This window comes from Ornithorhynchus anatinus, chromosome 2 (genome assembly GCF_004115215.2).
Source record: "Ornithorhynchus anatinus isolate Pmale09 chromosome 2, mOrnAna1.pri.v4, whole genome shotgun sequence".
In the NCBI taxonomy this organism is placed as follows: domain Eukaryota; kingdom Metazoa; phylum Chordata; class Mammalia; order Monotremata; family Ornithorhynchidae; genus Ornithorhynchus; species Ornithorhynchus anatinus.
The window spans coordinates 27,640,972-27,661,901 of record NC_041729.1 but is presented as its reverse complement, the minus strand read 5'-3'; the positions used below and the strand labels follow the sequence as shown (position 1 = coordinate 27,661,901).

At 50.2% G+C, this 20,930-nt stretch overlaps 1 protein-coding gene and 1 non-coding gene across 3 annotated transcripts in view; both read right to left on the bottom strand.

The window, feature by feature from the left end:
• Positions 1-17,639: 17,639 nt before the first annotated feature.
• Positions 17,640-17,777, bottom strand: LOC114809739. The gene has a single exon (XR_003757516.1). It is a non-coding gene; the product is annotated as a small nucleolar RNA SNORA7 (small nucleolar RNA).
• A 582-nt stretch (positions 17,778-18,359) lies between these two features.
• The window catches only part of XPO6 (exportin 6), a 137,734-nt gene continuing 135,163 nt past the window's right edge, over positions 18,360-20,930 (bottom strand). For both annotated transcript variants that reach the window (XM_029055139.2, XM_029055130.2), the window contains exon 24: positions 18,360-19,097. In XM_029055139.2, coding sequence (XP_028910972.1) covers positions 18,996-19,097 — 102 coding nt within the window. In that variant the 3' untranslated portion in view covers positions 18,360-18,995. The remainder of the gene's footprint in view (positions 19,098-20,930) is intronic.

Sequence of the window (20,930 nt, the reverse complement as noted above, 5' to 3'; positions counted from 1 at the left end):
AGAATTCTCAGCTCGTGCCCTCTTGGAGTTTTCATTCTAAGTATGCCGAGTTAATGATTAAAACATACTTGTTTAAAGTCCCCAGACTAACAAATGGGGGTAACAAAATACCTCAAGAGTTACAACTCATTAAAGTCAAGTGTGTATTTAATTTCCAACCCCTTTTATAGAAATTTTAATATCAGAGGCAAGAAAAAGAAAGAGCAAAAAGAAGTCCTTGAGCTAAGGAAGTCCTTGTTTGAAGGGCCTTTATCTCAAGTGTCCTTTATTAAAGAATCCTGAAAGCCAAGTCCAAAATGTTCTGAATTTCCACAAATGACTAAACTTCATTATGTTGAGGGGAAAAAAAAATGTCCCAAATACAACTTCATGTTCTTTCTTGTAGAAAGAAAAATTAGTCTTGATCAATTTAAAACCTATGCCATTAGATTTGTATTTTGCAGAAGGACAAGAAGGTTACCCATTTATCTTAAAATCAGAGAAATGGGTTCTCTCTTTGCCAACCTTCCTCAATCAGTTGAAGATCTACCAAAATATTATCCTTCTTGACAACAGGAAGCATCTTTCCCAAAACTTTTTGCAATAGAAAATAATTAAGGCTCAAAGTCTTGAGTGATATTTCTCTTCCTACCCCTGCCCCCCCGCGCCCCCAAAAAGCCAAAACACTGTAACCGATGCTCAATTTTTCATGCTTTCATATTAATGTTAAGAAAATCTGAAACGAGAAACAACATGGCCTAGTGAGAAGCAACGTGGCCTAGTGGATAGAACATGGGTCTGAGAATCAGAAGGACCTGGGTTCTAATCCCAGCTTCTTCACTTGCCTGCTCTGTGACTTTGGGCAAGTCACTTCACTCTCTGTGCCTCAGTCACCTCATATGTAAAATGGGGATTAAGACCATAGCCCAAGGTGGGACGTGGACCATAACCTACGTGATTAGCTTGTACCTACCCCAGGGCCTGGCACATAGTAAGTGCTTAACAAATACCATTAAAATTAATAAATGGGATATTCAAAAATACAGCTATCGCCCTATAGCTGTACGCTTCCCAAGAACGGTGCCTAGCTACTTTGTTTTACATTGTTACCTTGGCCTTTTAATTCTGTAATGTTATCTAACAGTGTCCATAGAGCAGTAATCATAGAAAACAGGGCCATTTCCCCTAGGCTCTTTAAGGCCAAAATGATGCCTCAGTTCCCAAAGTAACTTGGTTGTCTGGGCAAATGAGAAGGTTCCATAGGTCACTAGAAAGACTTGCCAGGGTCTGCTTGTAGAACAGTGGCCTGAAAAAAGTAAACAGAGGTCAGTCAATCGTATTTATTGAGTGCTTTCTGTGTACAGAGCACTGGACTGAGCACTTAGGAGAGAAAGTACAATATAATGGAGTCGGTGATATGTTCCCTGTCCACAGTGAGCTTAGTCTACACGGGGAGACAGACATTAATATGAATGAAGAAATTACGGGTACGATAAATAAGTTATGGATACGTTAACCATATGGATATCCATAATGGATACCAAGCCCTTCCATAAGAGGCGTGGTTGTCATTTTCTGGGCCCGTCTAGAGCAGGACTGCTTCCCCGGCCCCTACCCTCTTCCGTGCAGTTATTTTAAAAGCCTCGTCACCTAGTAGTTAGAGCACAGGTATGGGAGTCAGAAGGTCATGGGTTCTAATCTCAGCACTGCCACTTGTCTGCTGTGTGACCTTGGGCAAGTCACTTCACTTCCCTGGACCCCAGTTACCTCATTTGTAAAATAGGGATTAAGACTGTGAGCCCCATGTGGGACAGGGACTGTATCCAACCCAATTCGCTTGATTCTCGCCCCCCACCCCCCCTCATTTAGTACAGTGCCTGGCGCAAAGTAAGCCTTAACAAATACCACAATTATTATTATTACCCCCAAAACAACCCTCTGGACAACTAGGCTGGGGGAACATCTGCTTCCTTCTCTCTATCTCTGTTCTTCCTCACCATGGCAGCTAATCAGTGGTATCTGTTGAGCGCTTACTGTGCACAGAGCACTGTACTAAGCACTTGGGAGAATACAATACAAGAGTTGCCCCAGTAGAAAAGTCTCTGGGCAAGCTTCCCCAGGGGAAGGGTTTGGAGGAGATTCCCTGGTTGGAACAAGAGCGGAACCCCAGGGCCGAGAAGAATCGGAGAGCTCAGGGGGACGGTCGGGAGTGGGAGCATCCTTTCTGAGCCCAGCTCTGAGCCCCACGTCAGGGATGGACTCAAGCTAAACTCTCAGCCGCCAGATCTACTGTTGCCTAGCAATGGGGGCCCGCGTCATCCTCCGTGTCGCAGCCCGACCTTCACAGTGCACCCTGCTCGGCCCGGCTTCCACTCAGCCTTGGGACCGGGCTAACGGACTCGCTGCTTTGAGGGCCAGCGGGCGGGAGGAACGGAGAGCCTTTCGCTCAGAGGTGTCTGGGCCTTCACGGCGTCACCGCTCGAGGGCTCGGGTGACCAGGTAAACTGTGGTGCTAGGGGCCCTGCTCGTGGTTCTTCTCTTGCCCAGAGGGAAATTGAAACCTCAGGAAGGGTCGGGATGGGGGAAAATGGGGATCCCCCTACCCCACCCTCAAATGACAGCCAAAGTCCCTTGCCAACCCCAGATTGTCGAGAGATAGCTCTCCTGCAGCCATCCAGCCCCTCCCCTCCCTGGGGCAGCCCGGGCCCCTGGGTGACAGAGTTTCTGGGTTAGCCTGTTGGAAATCAGTGAGGAATTAAACGCTGGCTGTTTTCAGGTGACAGGCAAGGAATTTGCCCCCAAAGAGGGGAAGGACACATCCTAAGGTACAACCCCTCCAAGAAGCCTGCCCTGACTAAACCCTCCTCTCCTTCTCCCACTCCCTTCTGTGCTACTCTTATTTGCTCCTTCAATCATCCTCCCTCCCATCCCCACAGCACATAAGCACTTAGTACAGTGCTCTGCACATAGTAAGCGCTCAATAAATACTATTGAATGAATATGCATATATCTAATTTACTTAAGTGTCTGTCTCACCCTCTAGACTATGAGCCCATTGTGGGCGGGAATGTGTCCGCAGTATTGTACTCTCCCAAGCTCTTAGTACAGTGCTTTGTACACTGTAAGCGCTCAGTAAATACGACTGAGTGAATGAAAGGACACACCGAAGGTCTCCAAGCAAATTGGAGGTATAAAGGAGAACATCATCATCGTCAGTTGGGAGGACAAAACTGATGAATCGGTTTGGAGTCCAGCGCTTGGTTTGTTGGGCAAGGGATCGGCATCATTTAGAGGGCAGAGCGCCAGGCCCGGCTGGACAAGACTCAGAGTTGGCTGGAGGCACTGGAGAGGAAAGCCCTAGAGCGGCAAATAAGGGGAAAAGGGATTAAAAAAAAAACAACCTAATGGTTCTGCTCCCTCTGATCATGCCAGCTTCCCACTTAGCCCTTTCAGCAAGCTCTGCAATACCAGGTTTTCCCTTTTCCTTTTTATATTTGTCAAGCACTTACTATGTGTCAAACACTAAGTGCTGGGGTAGGTACAAGTCAAGTAAGACGCAGTCCCTATCCCACATGGGCTCATAGTCTAAGTAGGAGGGAGAGCGGGTTTTTAAATCACCATTTTACAGTTGAGGAACTGAGGCACAGAGAAGTGAAGTGATTTACCCAAGGTCACACAGCAAGCAGTTGTCAGAGCCAGGATTAGAACCAAGGATTAGAACTCTCAGGCCCGTGCTTTTTCCACTAGGCATGCTGCTTTGGTTGTTTAGCCTCTGAAATTTCTGTTGTCTCTCTCCTTAGCACTTATGTTAGTGTGGTGGTGGGTGGGGTGGGGTGGGGATATATTCCTCCACTAGATTGTAAGCATCTGGAGGACAGGGGCCATACCTTGTTCTCCCTTAGTAATTCTCCACAAGACCTATTACAGGATTCTATTACAGTCCGACTGACCACCCATTAAGAGTAACAGTGGAATTTGTAAGCATTTACCGTGTGTCAGGTACCGTGCTAAATGCTGGGGTCGGAACAGTACAATCAGATCAATCACACTTCCTAGCCCACATGGGGCTTAAAGTCTACGTGGGAGGGAGAACAGGTATTTAATCCCCATTTAGCAATGAGGAAACTGAGGCTCAGAGAAGTCAAGGTACTTGCTCGAGGTCACAAAACTGGCAAGTAGTTGTAAGCATTAGAAATTAAGTTTCTTGACTCCCGATCCTGTGCTCTTTCCAAAATAGGGCAGAAGTCTTAAATCGGGGTGAGCGGGACTTCAGAGCTCTCACGCCCACCCTTGCTGCAGCACAGAGTTCATCCAAACCTGTTCAAATCACAGTAAGCACTTGTGGCATCTGACTACTGATTGATTCCGAGCAGATAACGGAAGACGTTGTTGAACTGGGGAAACGGCATGGCCTGGTGGAAAGAGCACGGGGCTTGGAGTCAGAGGATCTGGGTTCTAACCCCACTTCTGCCAATTGCTCGCTGTGTGACCTTTGGCAAGTCACTTCACTTCTGTGCCTCAGTTTCCTCAACTGCAAAAAGGGAATTGATTACCTGTTCTCCCTTCTAGTTAGACTGCGAGCCCCAGGAGGGATAGTAAGTATGCCCAACCAAATTAACTTCCACCATCTGAAATCTTAGAGTTTAAGTCTTGCGTATGTTTTCTAGAACCCAGATGAACTAACAATTAAAAGCTGAAAACCCTGAGAGAGAGGAATTCAGAGATGTTCAGAAGGAGTCTGCCTGTTCCTAAAAGCTTGAAGGAGATGAGAACCTAAATTGGAAAAATTAAAGAACTACCACATCAGTGGAATGAGTTTTTCCTCTGCATCCCCTGCAAAGACTCATAATTTATTCCCACTCCTTATTAAATATTGCACCGTGTGGTTTGAATTACTTTAATAAAGATTAAACAAAAATTTAGTGTCATTTATCACTATAGTAGATAGCATATAAAGGAATTTCATATTTCTTTTCCAGAGGTTCTGGAACAAATCTTAATTTTCCCTTGGGAAAATGAGTCCCATTATACAGTCATGTATTATAGAACCATATTGTGGGGGTACAGGTGGTAAAAACCAATGCAAGCACAAAATGAATCCTCACTGCCGGTAGGGAATGTGTCCGTTTGTTGTTATATTGTACTCTTCCAAATGCTTAATACAGTGCTCTGCACACAGAAAGCACTCAATAAATACATTTGTACGAATGAATGAGCCGACAGATATGCACGAGTGCTAAGGGTATTGGGTGAGGAAACCAAGGTGGAAGAAGTGATTCTTCCTAGAGTAAAAACACAGACTGGGCCCAGAGTAAGAATAATGGTATTTGGTAAATACACTAAGTGCTCGGCATAGAGTACAGTCTATGCAGATCAGACACAGTCTCAGTCCCACATGGGACTCGCTGTCGATGTAGGAGGGCAAGAGGCATCGAATCTCCATTTTACAGACGAGGAAACCTTCCTCCCTATCCTGCAGGACCAGCCTCCCCCGAGCTCTCTGGACGTCACTGCACCAAGAGAACTGATGGTTTTATGTCTTGAAAATCCCGGCTCCTGGCGTAGCCGCTTAACGATTGCGCGTCAGGGATTTTTCCTCCATTACAGGAGCCAGGAGACGGATGGCAAAGGAAAGGTTATTCCCCCTGACATTTAAATCGATTGGAACCATTCTCCTCTTGGCATGATTTTACTGAACATGACACATTTTAAAGGCCAGCATGTCCCCGCTCCCTCCCCCGCTGCCCTATTTCTAATTTCAGTCGCCACCATCCTTCAAGTCTCGCTCCCGCGAATCTCCTTGGTGCCCAGGAAGAAGGTTACTATTGTGAGCTCACAAAGCAGCTGGAATCAAGATGTCATTTTTCCTGGAGAAAGCAGAGTATTAATCCATTTGGCCTCATTCACACACAACTGATGCCAATTTTCCCCGCTGAGGAGTCCCTGGCACAGGCCGGTGATCCCTCAATCCGCTGGACTGGATCGTCGGCACCCACTGCAAGTGAGGGTCGAGAGGGGCTTTAGGCATCTCTTTGGCCACCAACCTGCTCAAGCCCCCTTTTCCTGGGAGTCCACTAGATTAGCTGAGGACCCCCCCACCCGCCACCCACGCTGCTCCTGCAAACATCTGGAACCCCACAGGGTGGGATGGGGGTGTTCAGGTAGGGGCTGGGCCCCTGATCATACATACGTACACACACACTCTCTCTCTCTCGCCTGGTTTCTTGCTTTCCCAGTTGCTATTCAGTCCCTCCTTTCATTCCCTCTCCCCACCCAGACCCCATTCCCCTTCCCTTCTTTCAGCCCACATTCCTTAATCCATTCCCCATTTCCCCAGAGGTAGAGCAGACTGCCCGTTTCATGCCTGTGCAATCAAAATCCTCTCTCTCTCATCCGGTTGAACGCTAGCGTCGCAAGTCATCAAGAGATGACCTCGTCCAGCCCTCTGTTTCCACAGGGACCTCCTGTTAAGCCAGCCCAGTTAGAAGGTCGTTTGACCTTTCAGGCAGGTCTTCTAGTAAGGTGGTCCCACACCACCCTCGGCAGCCTAGTTTAGAGTCTAACAGCCGTGTCAAGGACGCAGGAAAAGGCAGAAAGGAAGACGCTCTTACGGAATGAGGTCTTTGGATCTAAGCAATTGCCTTAGTTATGCATGTCATTTATTTCCTAAGAAGCAGCGTGACAGAGTACCATAACCAAGAAGTTTGGCTTTTGCTGCAGCATCAGTAAATAAGTCCCCACCATGATATAACAGTGCGCTAGGCACTAAATGAGCACATCCGAGCCCCTGTCTACTAGAACTGATGATTAAAAGCCACTCTGGCACAAATATAGGCAGAGGACTCTGACAAATTCGGTTCCGTGGGGACAGAGCGGGTTGGCTTAGGGGGCAGTCAGTTTATCTGCAAAGCCTTGGAAACCTCTCCTCTAAGTGTTAGCCTGCAGGAAGACCAAGTTTTCACTCACCTCCCCTGGGGAAGCTGATTTCTCCCTGAATGGAGAACAGCTTTTCGATCTTCGGGGGGAGAGGGGGCATCGCCCCTGAAGGGACTGGGGGAGTTGGGGGTGGTAGTCAAAGGGGAAGGATGAGAGGGGGGAACCTTATTTGTCCCAGGCTTCTTGTTCCCCCAGCCACATGGAGTTTCTCTCTTCTGTGGGCCAGGTGCACTATCTCGCTTTGCCAAAATGGCATGTGAGCTGCCCTCTCTGCCCTCCTTCCCCTCAGAGTGGGGAAGTTGGCTACTGGGCCCTGATGGGAAGAGCTCCCTCCTAGACTGATAATTCAGCCACTAGGCCCAGGCCCCACGGCATATGTTTGGCCACCCTGACCCACATAAATAAACCCAGCCCCTGACACACGTTCAAACTGTGTGGGTTAGGACAGGCTTGCAGAATAACAAAATGCCATCATGCAAAAATCCCTCCTGGGCCTAAACAGAGGGGAAGGCAGGGGCCCCTCGGCCAGTATTGTACTCTCCCGGGCCCTTAGAGAAGCAGCGTGGCTCAGTGGAAAGAGCCCGGGCTTGGGAGTCAGAGGTCATGGGTTCGAATGCCAGCTCTGCCACTTGTCAGCTGTGTGACTGTGGGCAAGTCACTTCACTGTGCCTCAGTTACCTCATGTATAAAATGGGGATTAACTGTGAGCCCCCTCTTGGGACAACCTGATTACCTTGTATCTATCCCAGTGCTTAGAACAGTGCTCTGCACATAGTAAGTGCTTAATACCAACGTTATTATTACTTAGTACAATGCTCTGCACACAGTAAGTGCTCAGTAAATACTACTGAACGAATGAATCCTTGCTCTGCAGCCATGTCGTTGCCCCTGCAGGCAGCCCAAAGAGGTGGGGCAGGGCCCCTGGTTGAGGGAGGCGGGGCTGCCTCTCGTTCTCTGCCTGGGCGGTCCCCGGAACCGGTGCTCATCAACCTCTTTCATTCATTTGATCTTATTTATTAAACGCTCACTGTGTGCAGAACACTGTACTAGGTGCTTGGGAGAGTGCAGTACAACAATAAAGGGTGACTTTCCCTGCCCCAAACAAGCTCACAGTCTAGAGCAGGGGGAAGGCAGGCATCAATACAAATAAATAATAACAATAATCACAGTAATGACATTTGTTGAGCACTTACTATGCGCCAAGAACTGTTCTAAGCGCTGGGGGTGGCGGGGGCGGCATACAAGGTAATCAGGTTGTCCCACGAGGGGCTCACCCTCGTTTCACAGATGAGGTAACTGAGGCACAGTGAAGTGACTTGCTGTAAGTCCCAAAACTGACAAGTGGCGGAGCCGGGATTAGAAGTCACGACCTTTAATTCCCAAGCCCGGGGTTCTTTCCACTGAGCCACGTGGCTTTTCTCAAATAGAATGACGGATAGATATCCAAGTGCTGTGGGGCGAGGAGGTGGTGGGAGAGGAAGAGACGGGGGCAGAGACAAATACAGGGAGTGTGTATGTATGTATATGCATGCATGTCATCACAGTAAGCAGCGTGGCTCAGGGGAGAGAGCCCGGGCTTGGGAGTCAGAGGTCCTGGGTTCGAATCCCAGCTCTGCCACTTGTCAGCTGTGTGACTGTGGGCAAGTCACTTCGCTTCTCTGTGCCTCAGTTCCCTCATCTGTAAAATGGGGATGAAGACTGTGAGCCTCATGTGGGACAATTTGATTACCCTCTATAACCCAGCGCTTAGAACAGTGCTCTGCACATAGTAAGCGCTTAACAAATACCAACATTACCATTATTATGTATTTGTATGTATGTATATGTATAGAGGCCTGGGCTCCCCGGCCCTTCCCGCTCGGGGTGCGCTGCGGCTCCCGGGAGGAGGGGAAGGACGGGACAAGGGAACAGAGGAGAGGGCAGGGGAGGGCAGGAGAAGGCAGGGGAGGGCAGGTTAGGAGAGGGGAGGGGAGGAGAAGGAGAGAGGCGAGGGGAGACCTCAATAGTGGGGTCGGCGGCAGCAGCTCCGGAGAAGCAGGCTCCTGCTAGGGCGTCGTGAAGCGGGGCTGGTAATAATAGTAATAATAACAATGGCATTATTAAGCGCTTACTATGTGCCAAGCACCGTTTTAAGCACCTGAGGTGGGGGGGGGGGAATGCAGGTCATCCGGTTGTCCCACGTGGGGCTCACAGTCTTAATCCCCATTTTCCAGAGGAGGTCACTGAGGCCCAGAGAAGCGAAGTGACTTGCCCCAAGTCACACAGCTGCCAAGTGGCAGAGGCGGGATTAGAACCCACGACCTGTGACTCCCCAGCCCGGGCTCTTTCCACGGGGCCACGCTGCTTCTCACGTGGCCGATGAGGGGGCGGCGGCCACGGGGACTCTCTTCAGGTGGGGAGGGTTGGGCTCTGCCCCCTCCCCCCCGAGGTCGGCTCCGCTCAGGTCCAGGCCCGTCCGGCAGCCCCGCCCTCCCCGGGGCCTCCACCTCGTGGCCGCCCCTCACCCCCTCCCTCCGAAGGCCGAATGGACCAACGGCCGACATCATCATCATCATCATCATCATAATTGTGGTATTTGTTAAGCGCTTACTATGTGCCGAGCAGCTTTCTAAGCGCTGGGGTAGATATAGGGTAATCAGGCCGTCCCCCGTGGGGCTCACCGTCTTAATCCCCATTCGACAGATGAGGTCGCTGAGGCCCAGAGAAGTGAAGTGACTTGCCCAAAGTCACACAGCAGATAAGTGGCGGAGCAGGCATTAGAACCCATGACCTTCCGACTCCCAGGCCCGTGCTCTAGCCGCTACACCATGCTGCTTCCATCGCCCGCAGCCTGCGGCCCGGTCCAGCCTCGCCCCCCGGGGAAGGGGGCCCGGCCAGGGACCCCCCAACTGACACAGCTTGCCCCATTCACAGGCCCCGGGTGCAGAGGCCTGGAGCGGGTTAGGCCGAAGGGGGCTTGGGGCTGCCCAAATTTTCCGGCCCGGTCCCGCCTTTGCCCTGGGTGGATGCCTCCCCGGCCCCCACCCCAACAAAGCTGGGCCCTCTTCCCCCGCTCCCTGAAGTTCTCCCCAAACTCTCTTCCAAAACCAGCTCCCACGAGGTCATTTTCCCCTTTGCTCAAACCTCATCTGAGGATGGATTTGTATGATAGAGAAACATCGTGAAGCTTTCCATCACAGCTGTAAGGACGTGGACCACAGAAGCGGAATCCAACGCCAACAGAATGTGGATATTTTATATAAACATACACAGACCCCAACCTTCACGTGGACCGAATATAGGCACACAAATACAACCTAACCACAGCACAACGATACAACAAATACAGCATATCCACCTAGCGGTACACCTTGAGAGAAATAAGATGCTATACAAGTTCAGTTTTCATCTCAAATGACCCCATAAAGGAGGGGAGAGTAACTATTCCCCATTTTTGGAAGAGGTGACCCACGGGGCGAGAAAAGTAGAAACTCACCTCCGTGGCTCCATTAGGCTCCCTAATAAACGATGCCTCCAAAATGGCTTCCGCGACTCCGCTCACTGGCGGTGGTGGCCCAGGCCCACCCTTGTTGGTTTGCATTATGGCATCTGTGGAACACTTACTATGGAGAAGATAACCAGCCTCTCCTCTCTCTCCTTTACACCGCAGCCCCTCTACTCGGGGAGACAGAGAAGCAGGAGAGATGGATGGGGCAGAAAAAACCGACGCTCCCCCTCCCAAGGAATCTAGAAACTGGGAATCATCTCAGAGCCAATCGGGGCACTTTTGGGGCCTGCCCTCCAGCTGCCAACAATCCTCTTTAAATGAGAGCATCCACAGGTCATACATTGGTGGGCATTCCTGGGGAAACAGGAGGCACTAATGAGAGGAATGCCAATTAGGGGTAAACCACACAGCTGCCACTTGTGAGTCATCACCGGTTGGGCTCGGAGCCTTAGAGTTTTGGCTCCTATTTGCACCCCCTCCCTCCATCCCCAGACATGGCTAGTGGCAGTAATCACCTTAGTAGCATGTTAGCGTCCCCATCTTGGGGAAACTAGCAGGGGATTGGGAGTCAAGGGCCCTGGCTTCTAGTCCCACTTTTGTCATTTGCCTGCTGTGTGACTCGAGGCGTATCACCTAACCTCTCTGTGCTTCAGTTTTCTCAATCGATTATTTTTATTGAGGATTTGCCGAGTGCGGAGCGCCGTACTAAGCACCTGGGAGAGTGCAATATAACGGAGTTGACAGACACGGTGTCACCTGTAAAATGAGGATAGAATATCTGTACTCCCTCCTTCTCAGACTGTGAGCCTCCATGAGAATGGGACCGTCTGACTGGATTATATGGTACGTATCCCAGTGCTTAGTGTAAGCACTTAATATGATATATATCTTCATCACCCTATTTATTTTGTTTAATGAGATGTACATCACCCTGATTCTATTTATTTGCCATTGTTTTTATGAGACGTTCTTCCCCTTGACTCTATTTATTGCCATTGTTCTTGTCTGCCTGTCCCCCCACCCCCACCCCCCGATTAGACCGTAAGCCCGTCGAAGGGCAGGGGCAGTCTCTATCTGTTGCCGATTTATACATTACAAGCGCTTAGTACAGTATTCTGCACATAGTAAGCGCTCAATAAATACTATTGAATGAATGATCATTATTATTATTATTCAGAGAAACAACACAGATTTTCCCATATACCTCCTCTCGCTTGCAAGAAAAGGTAAAACTAGGAATTGTGGTGGTGACTATCTTGAAGACCGCAATTGTCCTTCTTTTTGAAGATGATGCTGCCGAGGGGGAGACTACATGCAAGGATGCGAGCATCATCGAGAAGCTCTTGGGCACTGCGGCAATTCAATGCTATGTATTAAATGCTTACTGTGTGCAGACCACTGTACTAAACGCTTGGGAGAGAACGAAAGAGGAGGGAGCAGCAGTCCTCCTTTTTTGGCTTCTTGCCATTCAGGTGAGCACTGCTCAGACATCTGTCGTTATTACTATTAATAGTAATAATGATAATGGTATTTGTTAAGCACTTACTATGTGTCAAGCACTGTACTAAGCACTGGGGTGGACACAAGCTGATCAGGTTGGACACAGTCTGTGTCCCACATGGGGCTCACCGTCTTAATCCCCATTTTACAGATGAGGTGACTGAGGCGAAGTGACTTGCCCAAGGTCACACGGCAGACAAGTGGTAGAGCCAGGATTAGAAGCAGCGTGGCTCAGCGGAAACAGCCCGGGCCTGGGAGTCAGAGGTCAGGGGTTACCAAGCGCTTAGTACAGTGCTCTGCACATAGTAAGGGCTCAATAAATACTATTGAATGAATGCGTTCTAATGCTGGCTCTGCCACTTCTCAGCTGTGTGACTTTGGGTGAGTCACTTCACTTCTCTGGGCCTCAGTAACCTCATCTGTAAAATGGGGATGAAGATTGTGAGCCCCACAGGGGACAACCTACCTTGTCTCTCCCCCAGCGCTTAGAACAGTGTTTGGCACATAGTAAGTGCTTAATAATAAATACCATTATATTAGAACCAAATCCTCCAACTCCCAGGCCTGTGCTCTTTCCACTAGGCCATGCTGCCTCCCCATTGATGGGAATGCTATGTATTTAATTGCTTGGAAGTTATAAGCAGTGTGCTCTAGTGGATAGAGCATGGGTCTGGGAGTCAGAAGGACCTGGGTTCTAATTCCGGCTCTACCACTTGTCTGCTGTGTGACCTTGGGTAAGTCACGACTTCTCTGTGCCTCAGTTATCTCTGTAAAATGGGAATTACGGCAGTGAGCCCCACGTGGGACACGGGACTGCGCCTAGGCTGATTACCTCGTACTACCCCAGTGCTAAGAACAGTACCCGGCACGTTAAGTGCTTACTTTATGTGCCGGGTACTGTTCTTAGCACTGGAACATTAAAAATGTGCAAAATAAGCAAGGGACACCTTCCCTGCCCATGAAGTGTCTACCCTAAATCCCCCTATTTCCCCACATAAGATTAATGGGGTCCCTAAATCACTGGATTGCCTACTTTTATGTCCTAGATGGGCATCAATACATATCACCAATAGAGATGACAATATGCATCTTTCACCTTCCTCCCCAGCCAGTTGCCCTGGACAGGCGACTGTTGGGACTGGAGAGATTTAAAAGAGGATTTATTGATAATTTCTTCCACTTCTGCTGAGAATGGCCCCAAATATTTTCTAATCAACAAGCAAAATACTCCTGGCATTCTCTGGGAGGCAGGTGAAGTAGGTATTTATATCCTGTGGATAATTCGCTGCTAATTTCTTTTTCCAGAAGAGCTTATTTGAGCTTCGTTTCCCTTTTTTTTGAACTCTGAAGTGGTGGCTGTAAGTGACATGATTAACTGGCAGCCGAGACAGAGATTTGGCAAGGGCGGGGGAAGGAGGGAGCAGGCTAACCGATATTCCCTTCCTGCACAGAAAACACCTCACGGGGAGATCATGAAGATTATTAAACCAGAACCCAAGTGACTGGCTAGAGATTCTGGGTGAATCTGAAATCACGGGGCAGCCTTCCAAAGAGGTCTAAGTAGTTTGGTGAGTGATGGGAAAGAGGCGACAGGTCACAGACCGGCCGTGCATTTCAATCGATCGGATTTATTGAGCGCGTGTGCAGAGCGCTGTACCAAGCACTTGGGAGATTGCATATATCATTTTCAAAACTCATCGGGCCACTGAAAATCCATCTGTCCCCAAGGGGTGCACCTTCTCTCGGTAAAGATGGCCCTCCTGCTCTCCGTCACCTGCTCTTGGGAGCAGAAGTCAGACATCAGCCTGGAGCCGGCCCATCTGTGGTTTCTTTCCTCACGAGCGGATGCAAACTCGAAGGGACTGCCAAGCAGCATGGTACCTGGATCGATGATAACCATGGTACTTGTTAAGCGCTTACTATGTGCCGAACACTGTTCAAAGTGCTGGGATAGATACAAGGCAATCAGCTTGGACACAGTCCCTGTCCCACATGGGGCTCACACTCTTAATCCCCATTTTACAGATGAGGCCACTGAGGCCCAGAGAAGTTGAGTGATTTGCCCAAGGTCACAAAACAGACAAGGGACAGAGCCGGTATTAGATAACCCAGGTGCTTTTATGACTCCCAGGCCCCTGGCGTAGTCACTAAACCAAGGGGCATGCAGGCCCGTCAACATGGGATTGGGTTCAAGCCCCTATCCATCATTCAAGGGGGCGAGAGAGATGAAAGGTGATCAGCAGGGTCCCTCAGACCCAAAGCAGCGGGGTTTAAGCTGGTGTAAAACTTGTGGTTAGGGAATGTGTCTGTTATATTATTGTGTTGTACTCTCCCCAGAGCTTAGTGCAATGTGCTATACACAATACGTGCTCAATAAACAGGATTGTTGTGGGCAGGGAATACACTGTTTATTCTTATATCATTCATTCATTCATTCATTCAATAGTATTTACTGAGCTCTTACTATGTGCAGAGCACTGTACTAAGCTCTTGGAATGAACAAGTCGGCAACAGATAGAGACGGTCCCTGCTGTTTGACGGGCTTACGGTCTAATCGGGGGAGACGGACAGACGGGGACGATGGCGATAAATAGAGTCGAGGGGAAGAACATCTCGTAAAAACGATGGCGACTAAATAGAATCGAGGCGATGTACATTTCATTAACAAAATAAATAGGGTGATGAAAATATATACAGTCGAGCGGACGAGTACAGTGCTGAGGGGACGGGAAGGGAGGGGGGGAGGAGCAGAGGGAGATGGGGAGAAAAGAGGGTTAAGCTGCGGAGAGGTGAAGGGGGGGCGGTAGAGGGAGTAGAGGGAGAAGGGGAGCTCAGTCTGGGAAGGCCTCTCGGAGGAGGTGAGTTTTAAGTAGGGTTTTGAAGAGGGGAAGAGAATCAGTTTGGCGGAGGTGAGGAGGGAGGGCGTTCCGGGACCGCGGGAGGACGTGACCCGGGGGTCGGCGGGACGGGCGAGACCGAGGGACGGCGAGGAGGTGGGCGGCGGAGGAGCGGAGCGTGCGGGGTGGGCGGTAGAAAGAGAGAAGGGAGGAGAGGTAGGAAGGGGCAAGGTGACGGAGAGCCTCGAAGCCTAGAGTGAGGAGTTTCTGTTTGGAGCGGAGGTCGATAGGCAACCACTGGAGTTGTTTAAGAAGGGGAGTGACATGCCCAGATCGTTTCTGCGGGAAGATGAGCCGGGCAGCGGAGTGAATAGACCGGAGTGGGGCGAGAGAGGAGGAAGAGAGATCGGAGAGAAGGCTGACACAGTAGTCTAGCCGGGATATAACGAGAGTCTGTAGCAGTAAGGTAGCCATTCGGGTGGAGAGGAAAGGGCGGTATTGTAAAGGTGAAACTGGCAGGTCTCGGTTACGGATAGGATGTGTGGGGTGAACGAGAGAGACGAGTCGAGGATGACACCGAGATCGCGGGCCCGAGAGACGGGAAGGATGGTCGTGCCATCCACGGTGATAGGGAAGTCTGGGAGAGGACCGGGTTTGGGAGGGAAGATGAGGAGCTCAGTCTTGCTCTCAAGTTGAGTTTTAGGTGGCGGGCCGACATCCAGGTGGAGACGTCCCGGAGGCGGGAGGAGATGCGAGCCTGAAGGGAGGGGGAGAGGACAGGGGCGGAGACGTAGATCTGCGTGTCATCTGCGTAGAGATGGTAGTCAAAGCCGTGAGAGCGAATGAGTTCACCGAGGGAGTGAGTGTAAATGGAGAACAGAAGAGGGCCAAGAACTGACCCTTGAGGAACTCCAACAGTTAATCATTATATCAATTATATCATTATAAATGAAGCAGCATGGCTCAGTGGAAAGAGCCTGGGCTTGGGAGCCAGAGGTCATGGGTTCGAATCCCTGCTCTGCCACTTGTCAGCTGTGTGACCGTGGGCAAGTCACTTCACTTCTCTGTGCCTCAGTTACCTCATCTGTAAAATGGGGATTAACACTGAGCCTCACGTGGGACAACCTGATGACCCTGTATCTCCCCCAGCGCTTAGAACAGTGCTCTGCACATAGTAAGCGCTTAACAAATACCAACATTATCAATAATAATGGTTTTTGTTAAGAGCAGACCGTGCCAAGCACCGTACTAAGCGCTGGGGTGGATGCAATCGAATCGGGTCGGACACAGTTCCTATCCCACGTGGGACTCACAGTCTCAATCCCCATTTTACAGATGAGGTAGCGAAGGCACGGAGACGTGACACACAGCAAACAAGTGACGGAGCTGGGATTAGAACCCGTGACCTTCTGACTCCCAGGCCCTTGCTCTATCCACTACACCACACCGGTTCTCATCTCTCCCAAGTGTTCTCCTGTACTCTCCCAAGCACTTAGTACAGTGCTTTGCACACAGTAAGCACTCAGTAAATATGACTGAAGGAGAACTGAACAGGGTAAGAGTTTCTACTAAGGGTGGGGGCCTGAATGGGGACTCAAGGGTCCCTGACTGAGATTTTTTTTTTGGTTTTTTTTTTTAAAAAAAGAGGATAACAGACCCACGGGCTAAACCATGGGATGGCGGAGGATGAGGGAAGGGCTTCGATTAAACCTTGTGAGCTCTTTGATTCAAAGGGAAGAGACACAAGGATTCTCACCCCGACTCCGGCAGACTGAATACCGCTAATCGGAGGGTTGTAATAGAAAAAGACAGACCCAGACAGATCCCGACCCTGAGTTCCAAAGCAAATCAGACAGACAGACGGCTCTGTCAGAAGCTCCGCTTTTCGATTGTCTTTTTTGTTCACGCTCCCAGAATGGTGTCAGGATTGTTTTTCATGTAAATGGAAGAGGAATGTTTCTTCAGTTTCCACAGAGCCCAATAATTGGGCTTCTGTGCAAGCCTAGGGCTTTAATGTACCGTAGACTCACAAAGCCCCAAATAAATCCCATTTGCAATGCTATAGAGATGCAAAACTCCAGCTGTGCAACTCCACAACACCTGGGGAATTACACAATTTAAAACTTAGCATTGTTTACTGTGCACATTTCCACTGCAACTAAATTGCTCACTTTCCGCAGTTCCAACACCTGCTGAGTGCTAACCTGCAGGTGTGAGCTCAACCTGCATAGGTAAAAAAAGAAAACGTCCACGGCAAGTGTATTTGTGGGCAAGGAACATGGAATGGAGATGGCAAACCATGGAAGACAGTTCTTTGAGACTACCTCATAATAATAATAATTAAGGTATTCGCTAAGCACTTACTGTCAAACGCTGTATTAAGGACTGGGGTAGAAACACGATAATGACGTCGGACACAGTCCCTGACCCACACGGCGCTCATATTCTACGTAGGGGGGAGAACAGGTATTAAGCAGCAGCCTGATTTAGCGGATAGAGCACGGACCTGGGAGTCAGAAGGTTCTAATCCCATCCCGGCTCCACCACGTCTGCTGTGTGTCAATTAACTTCTCTGGGCCCCAATTTCCTCATCTGTAAAATGGGGAATAAGAGCGCGAGCCCCATGTGTGACAGGGACTCCGTCCAACCTGATTAACTTGAATCTACCTAGCACTTAGAGCAGCGTTTGGCACACAGTAAGCCCTTAGCAAGTCGAGCCGTGTCCGGCCCACGCCGCCGCCATGGACACATCTCTCCCAGAATCGCCCCACTTCCATCTGCCATCGTTCTGGCAGCGGATCCGTAGAGTTTTACCATTTTACCAGTGGTTTACCACCCCCTCCTTCCGTGCAGTAAACGAGTCTCCGCCCTCAGCTCCCGCCCAGCACGGGTGAGTTTTGACTTGTAGCAGATTGCCTTCCGCTCGCTAGCCACTGGCCAAGCTAGGAATGGAATGGACAGTCCTCTGCTTGACTCTCCCTCCCGTAGTCGAGACTGGTAGAGTACTGGAAACTCTCCAGCTGTGACCCTGAGATGGGGTTTAGCAACTACCAAAATAACAATAATAATTCCCATTTTACAGATGAGGAAGTCTAGGCATGAAGATTAAGGGACTTGCCTAAGGATTTGCCTCTTCCCCAGATGGTCCCTTAGGCTTCCCTCCCTAAGGTCTACCTGACTCGGCTTGCCGCAGCAGCAGTCCAGGGGAAGGCTTCAGTCCAGAGAGCACTCTGTTCTCTGAAAACAGCCCTCCTGACGCTGCCCAGTCCACAGCTAGATTTTCAACTGCATACACCCCTCTAAACCGTGCTCCGGGCAGGGAGCGTGTCCACCTCTTGTCGTGCTGTAGCTCTCCCAAGCGCTTACTACGGTGCTCTGCACCCAGTATGCTCTCAATCAATATCGCTGACGACGATGACGCCAACCACCCTGACCCCAGACTATCACACTAAAGCATCTCCAGCTCCAGAGGGCTCGGTGACGCTCCGGGAGAGATCTCCCGCAGCTCCTGATTTTAAGTGAACAGATGCCCCCCAGGAGGACAAAACGTCCAGGCAAGGACACTTGCCGACTCCTGAGAAACGTGACTTCCCCAGGGAGATAAAGGCATCTTGGCCATCTTTTAAAACAACAACGTAAGCACTTTATTTCCATTACAGCATGTTGTCTTAGTATCACAATGGAATGATGAGAAATCAATAAAAACTAAAAACACGAGTCTTTCTCAATCTCCGCAAAGAGCGGGAGCTTCGAGGCATCGGAAAAATTAATCGAGAGAGAGCGACGGAAGTGCCGAAACAGTTCCGACATCACATTTCTCCTTTGACGACAGAGCCGGGGGAGGGGGCGGGAAGGCGGAATGATGCGAAGGTGCAAATGTCTTTGAAGGTGTCTTTGGCGTTTCTGCCTCGCGACCGATACGCTCGCGATCCCTACGGACCGACCGCCGAAGTCTCCGGACGTCACAGAAAGTGCTAAATCCAAACACCTAAACGACGAGACTCTCCCTCCACCTCAAATCCCCCGCACGCTCCGGCCGGTGGTGAGCCGCATCCCGAAGACGGTGCCGGTGAGTCAACCGGAACCGAGGCCGGGGCAGGGGGCGGGGAGGGAGACGGATGGATCGTGGCCAGCGAACCCACTAACGTGCCCTCGGAGCGTCCCCGGGACCGCAGGGTTCGGAGAGAAGGGAGGTGGCGGCGGGACGCGTCCGGATCCCTCTGAAGAATCGACGGAACGTGGATCCAGTGCAGACACTATAGCTTCACAGTGCCGGGGGGCAGGCTGTCATTGCAAAGTCTGTAGTAGCGCAGGTCGTTCACCAGCCTGTGTACATTCTGGGTAAAAGACGGCAGGTCCTGAGGGGCAACGAGAAACAGCGGCGGTGACGGGGGAGCGGAGACCTAACAGCCTGCCGCCCCCGGGTCCGTTCCAGTAACGAGCTGATTGCCACCAGGAGCTGGGGTTTCCTTCTCCTGGGGCGGTTGATTTTCTCACTACCGTTTCTTTCACTCGCTGCCTGTTTCCTTCTCTGAGCTGGTTCATCTCCCTGCCCGCTTTGGAGCTTCAGGGCTTCTAGGTTCCGTGATGAGATTCGGTAAATACCGAATGGAACTAACTTCCTGGGCTTCTCGGCCCGAACAAGGAGGAAGAGGAGGAGGAGGGAGATGCCTGAGTGTTGGGAAGAGATTACACTCCAGCCTTTTTGCAATGTGGAATCAATCTCAAGTCTACAGACAAGCACGTGGCCTAGTGGATACAGCACGTGCCTGGGAGTCAGAAGGACCTGGGTTCTAATCCCGGGTCCTCCACTTGCCTGCTCTGTGACCCTGGGCATGTCATTTCACTTCTGTTTCCTCATCTGTAAAAGGGGGATTAAGACTGTGAGCCCTTTGTGGGACAGGGACTGTGTCCTACCTGATTTACTTGTACCTACTCCAGTACTTAGTAGGGTGTCTACTTAGTAGGGCACATAGTAAGCGCCTAACCAGTACTATTAGAAAAGCAAAAACAGAAGGAGCTAGATTCACCAACACCCATCTTCAGCTTCTGCCCACAGCGAGATGACTCCACCCCAAGGGGGAAGTTAATGCCGCCTTCCCTCCCGCCCCCGAGGGTCGCTACCCCCTGGCATCCTCTATGTAAACTGGGCTGCGGATAAAAACTTCTCTCCCACCCGCTCTCGGACTCCTCCGTCGCAGCTGAGGAAAGTTCCGTGGGACCACCGCCTTCCCTCCCGCCACTGCTCTCGGCTCGCTCCGACTTCTCCATCCCCACCGAGATCTGCAGACTATTTTGTCTATTTGTCTGGGTTGTGTTGTAATGCTTCATCGCTCCTATTGTGTCTGTCTCCAATCCCTTCTCCCCACTTAAACTTTTAGACCGTGAGCCCCATGAGGGGCAGGGACCGTGCTGAATTCCCACCCGTGGACTCTCTCCCAACACACAGTACAGTGCTCCGCAAACAGTAAATCCTGTTACTACTATTGTACTCTTCCAACTCTTCCACTGGTGGACGGGGATGGCTTCGAAAGGGAAAATTCAGGTGGCTAATTTTTTTTGATTCTGAAAACTCTGCTTGGAATTTTGGCCAGTCTCGTTTAGTTTCCGTTTGTGTGAAGCCACCCAGTTTATGGAAATTCCAAATAAGAGGACACAGGCCTTTAGGAAAGTCTGTCTTGTTCACCACCCCATCACCCCCCTTCCCCTCCCCTCAGCTAAGCCCTCTTTCCCCCCTTTCCCTCTGCTCCTCCCCCTCTCCCCCTCCCCTCAGCACTGTGCTCATCCGCTCAATTGTATATATTTTCAATACCCCATTTATTTTGTTAATGAGATGTACATCACCTTGATTCTATTTATTGCTATTGTTTTAATGAGATGTTCATCTCCTTGATTCTATTTATTGCTATTGTTTTTGTGTCTGTCTCCCCCGATTAGACTGTAAGCCCGTCAATGGGCAGGGATGGTCTATCTGTTGCCGATTTGTACAATCCAAGCGCTTAGTACAGTGCTCTGCACATAGTAATCGCTCAATAAATACTATTGAATGAATGAATGAATTGCTCATCCTCCGACTTAGGACAAGAGGATTTGGAACAGTGGCCTGACCGTTGACACTGCTAGCTCTAATACCTAAGATGACAGATGTGCTGATTTTTCAGAGCTCAGTGACCATAGTCAGGCCAGAGCTC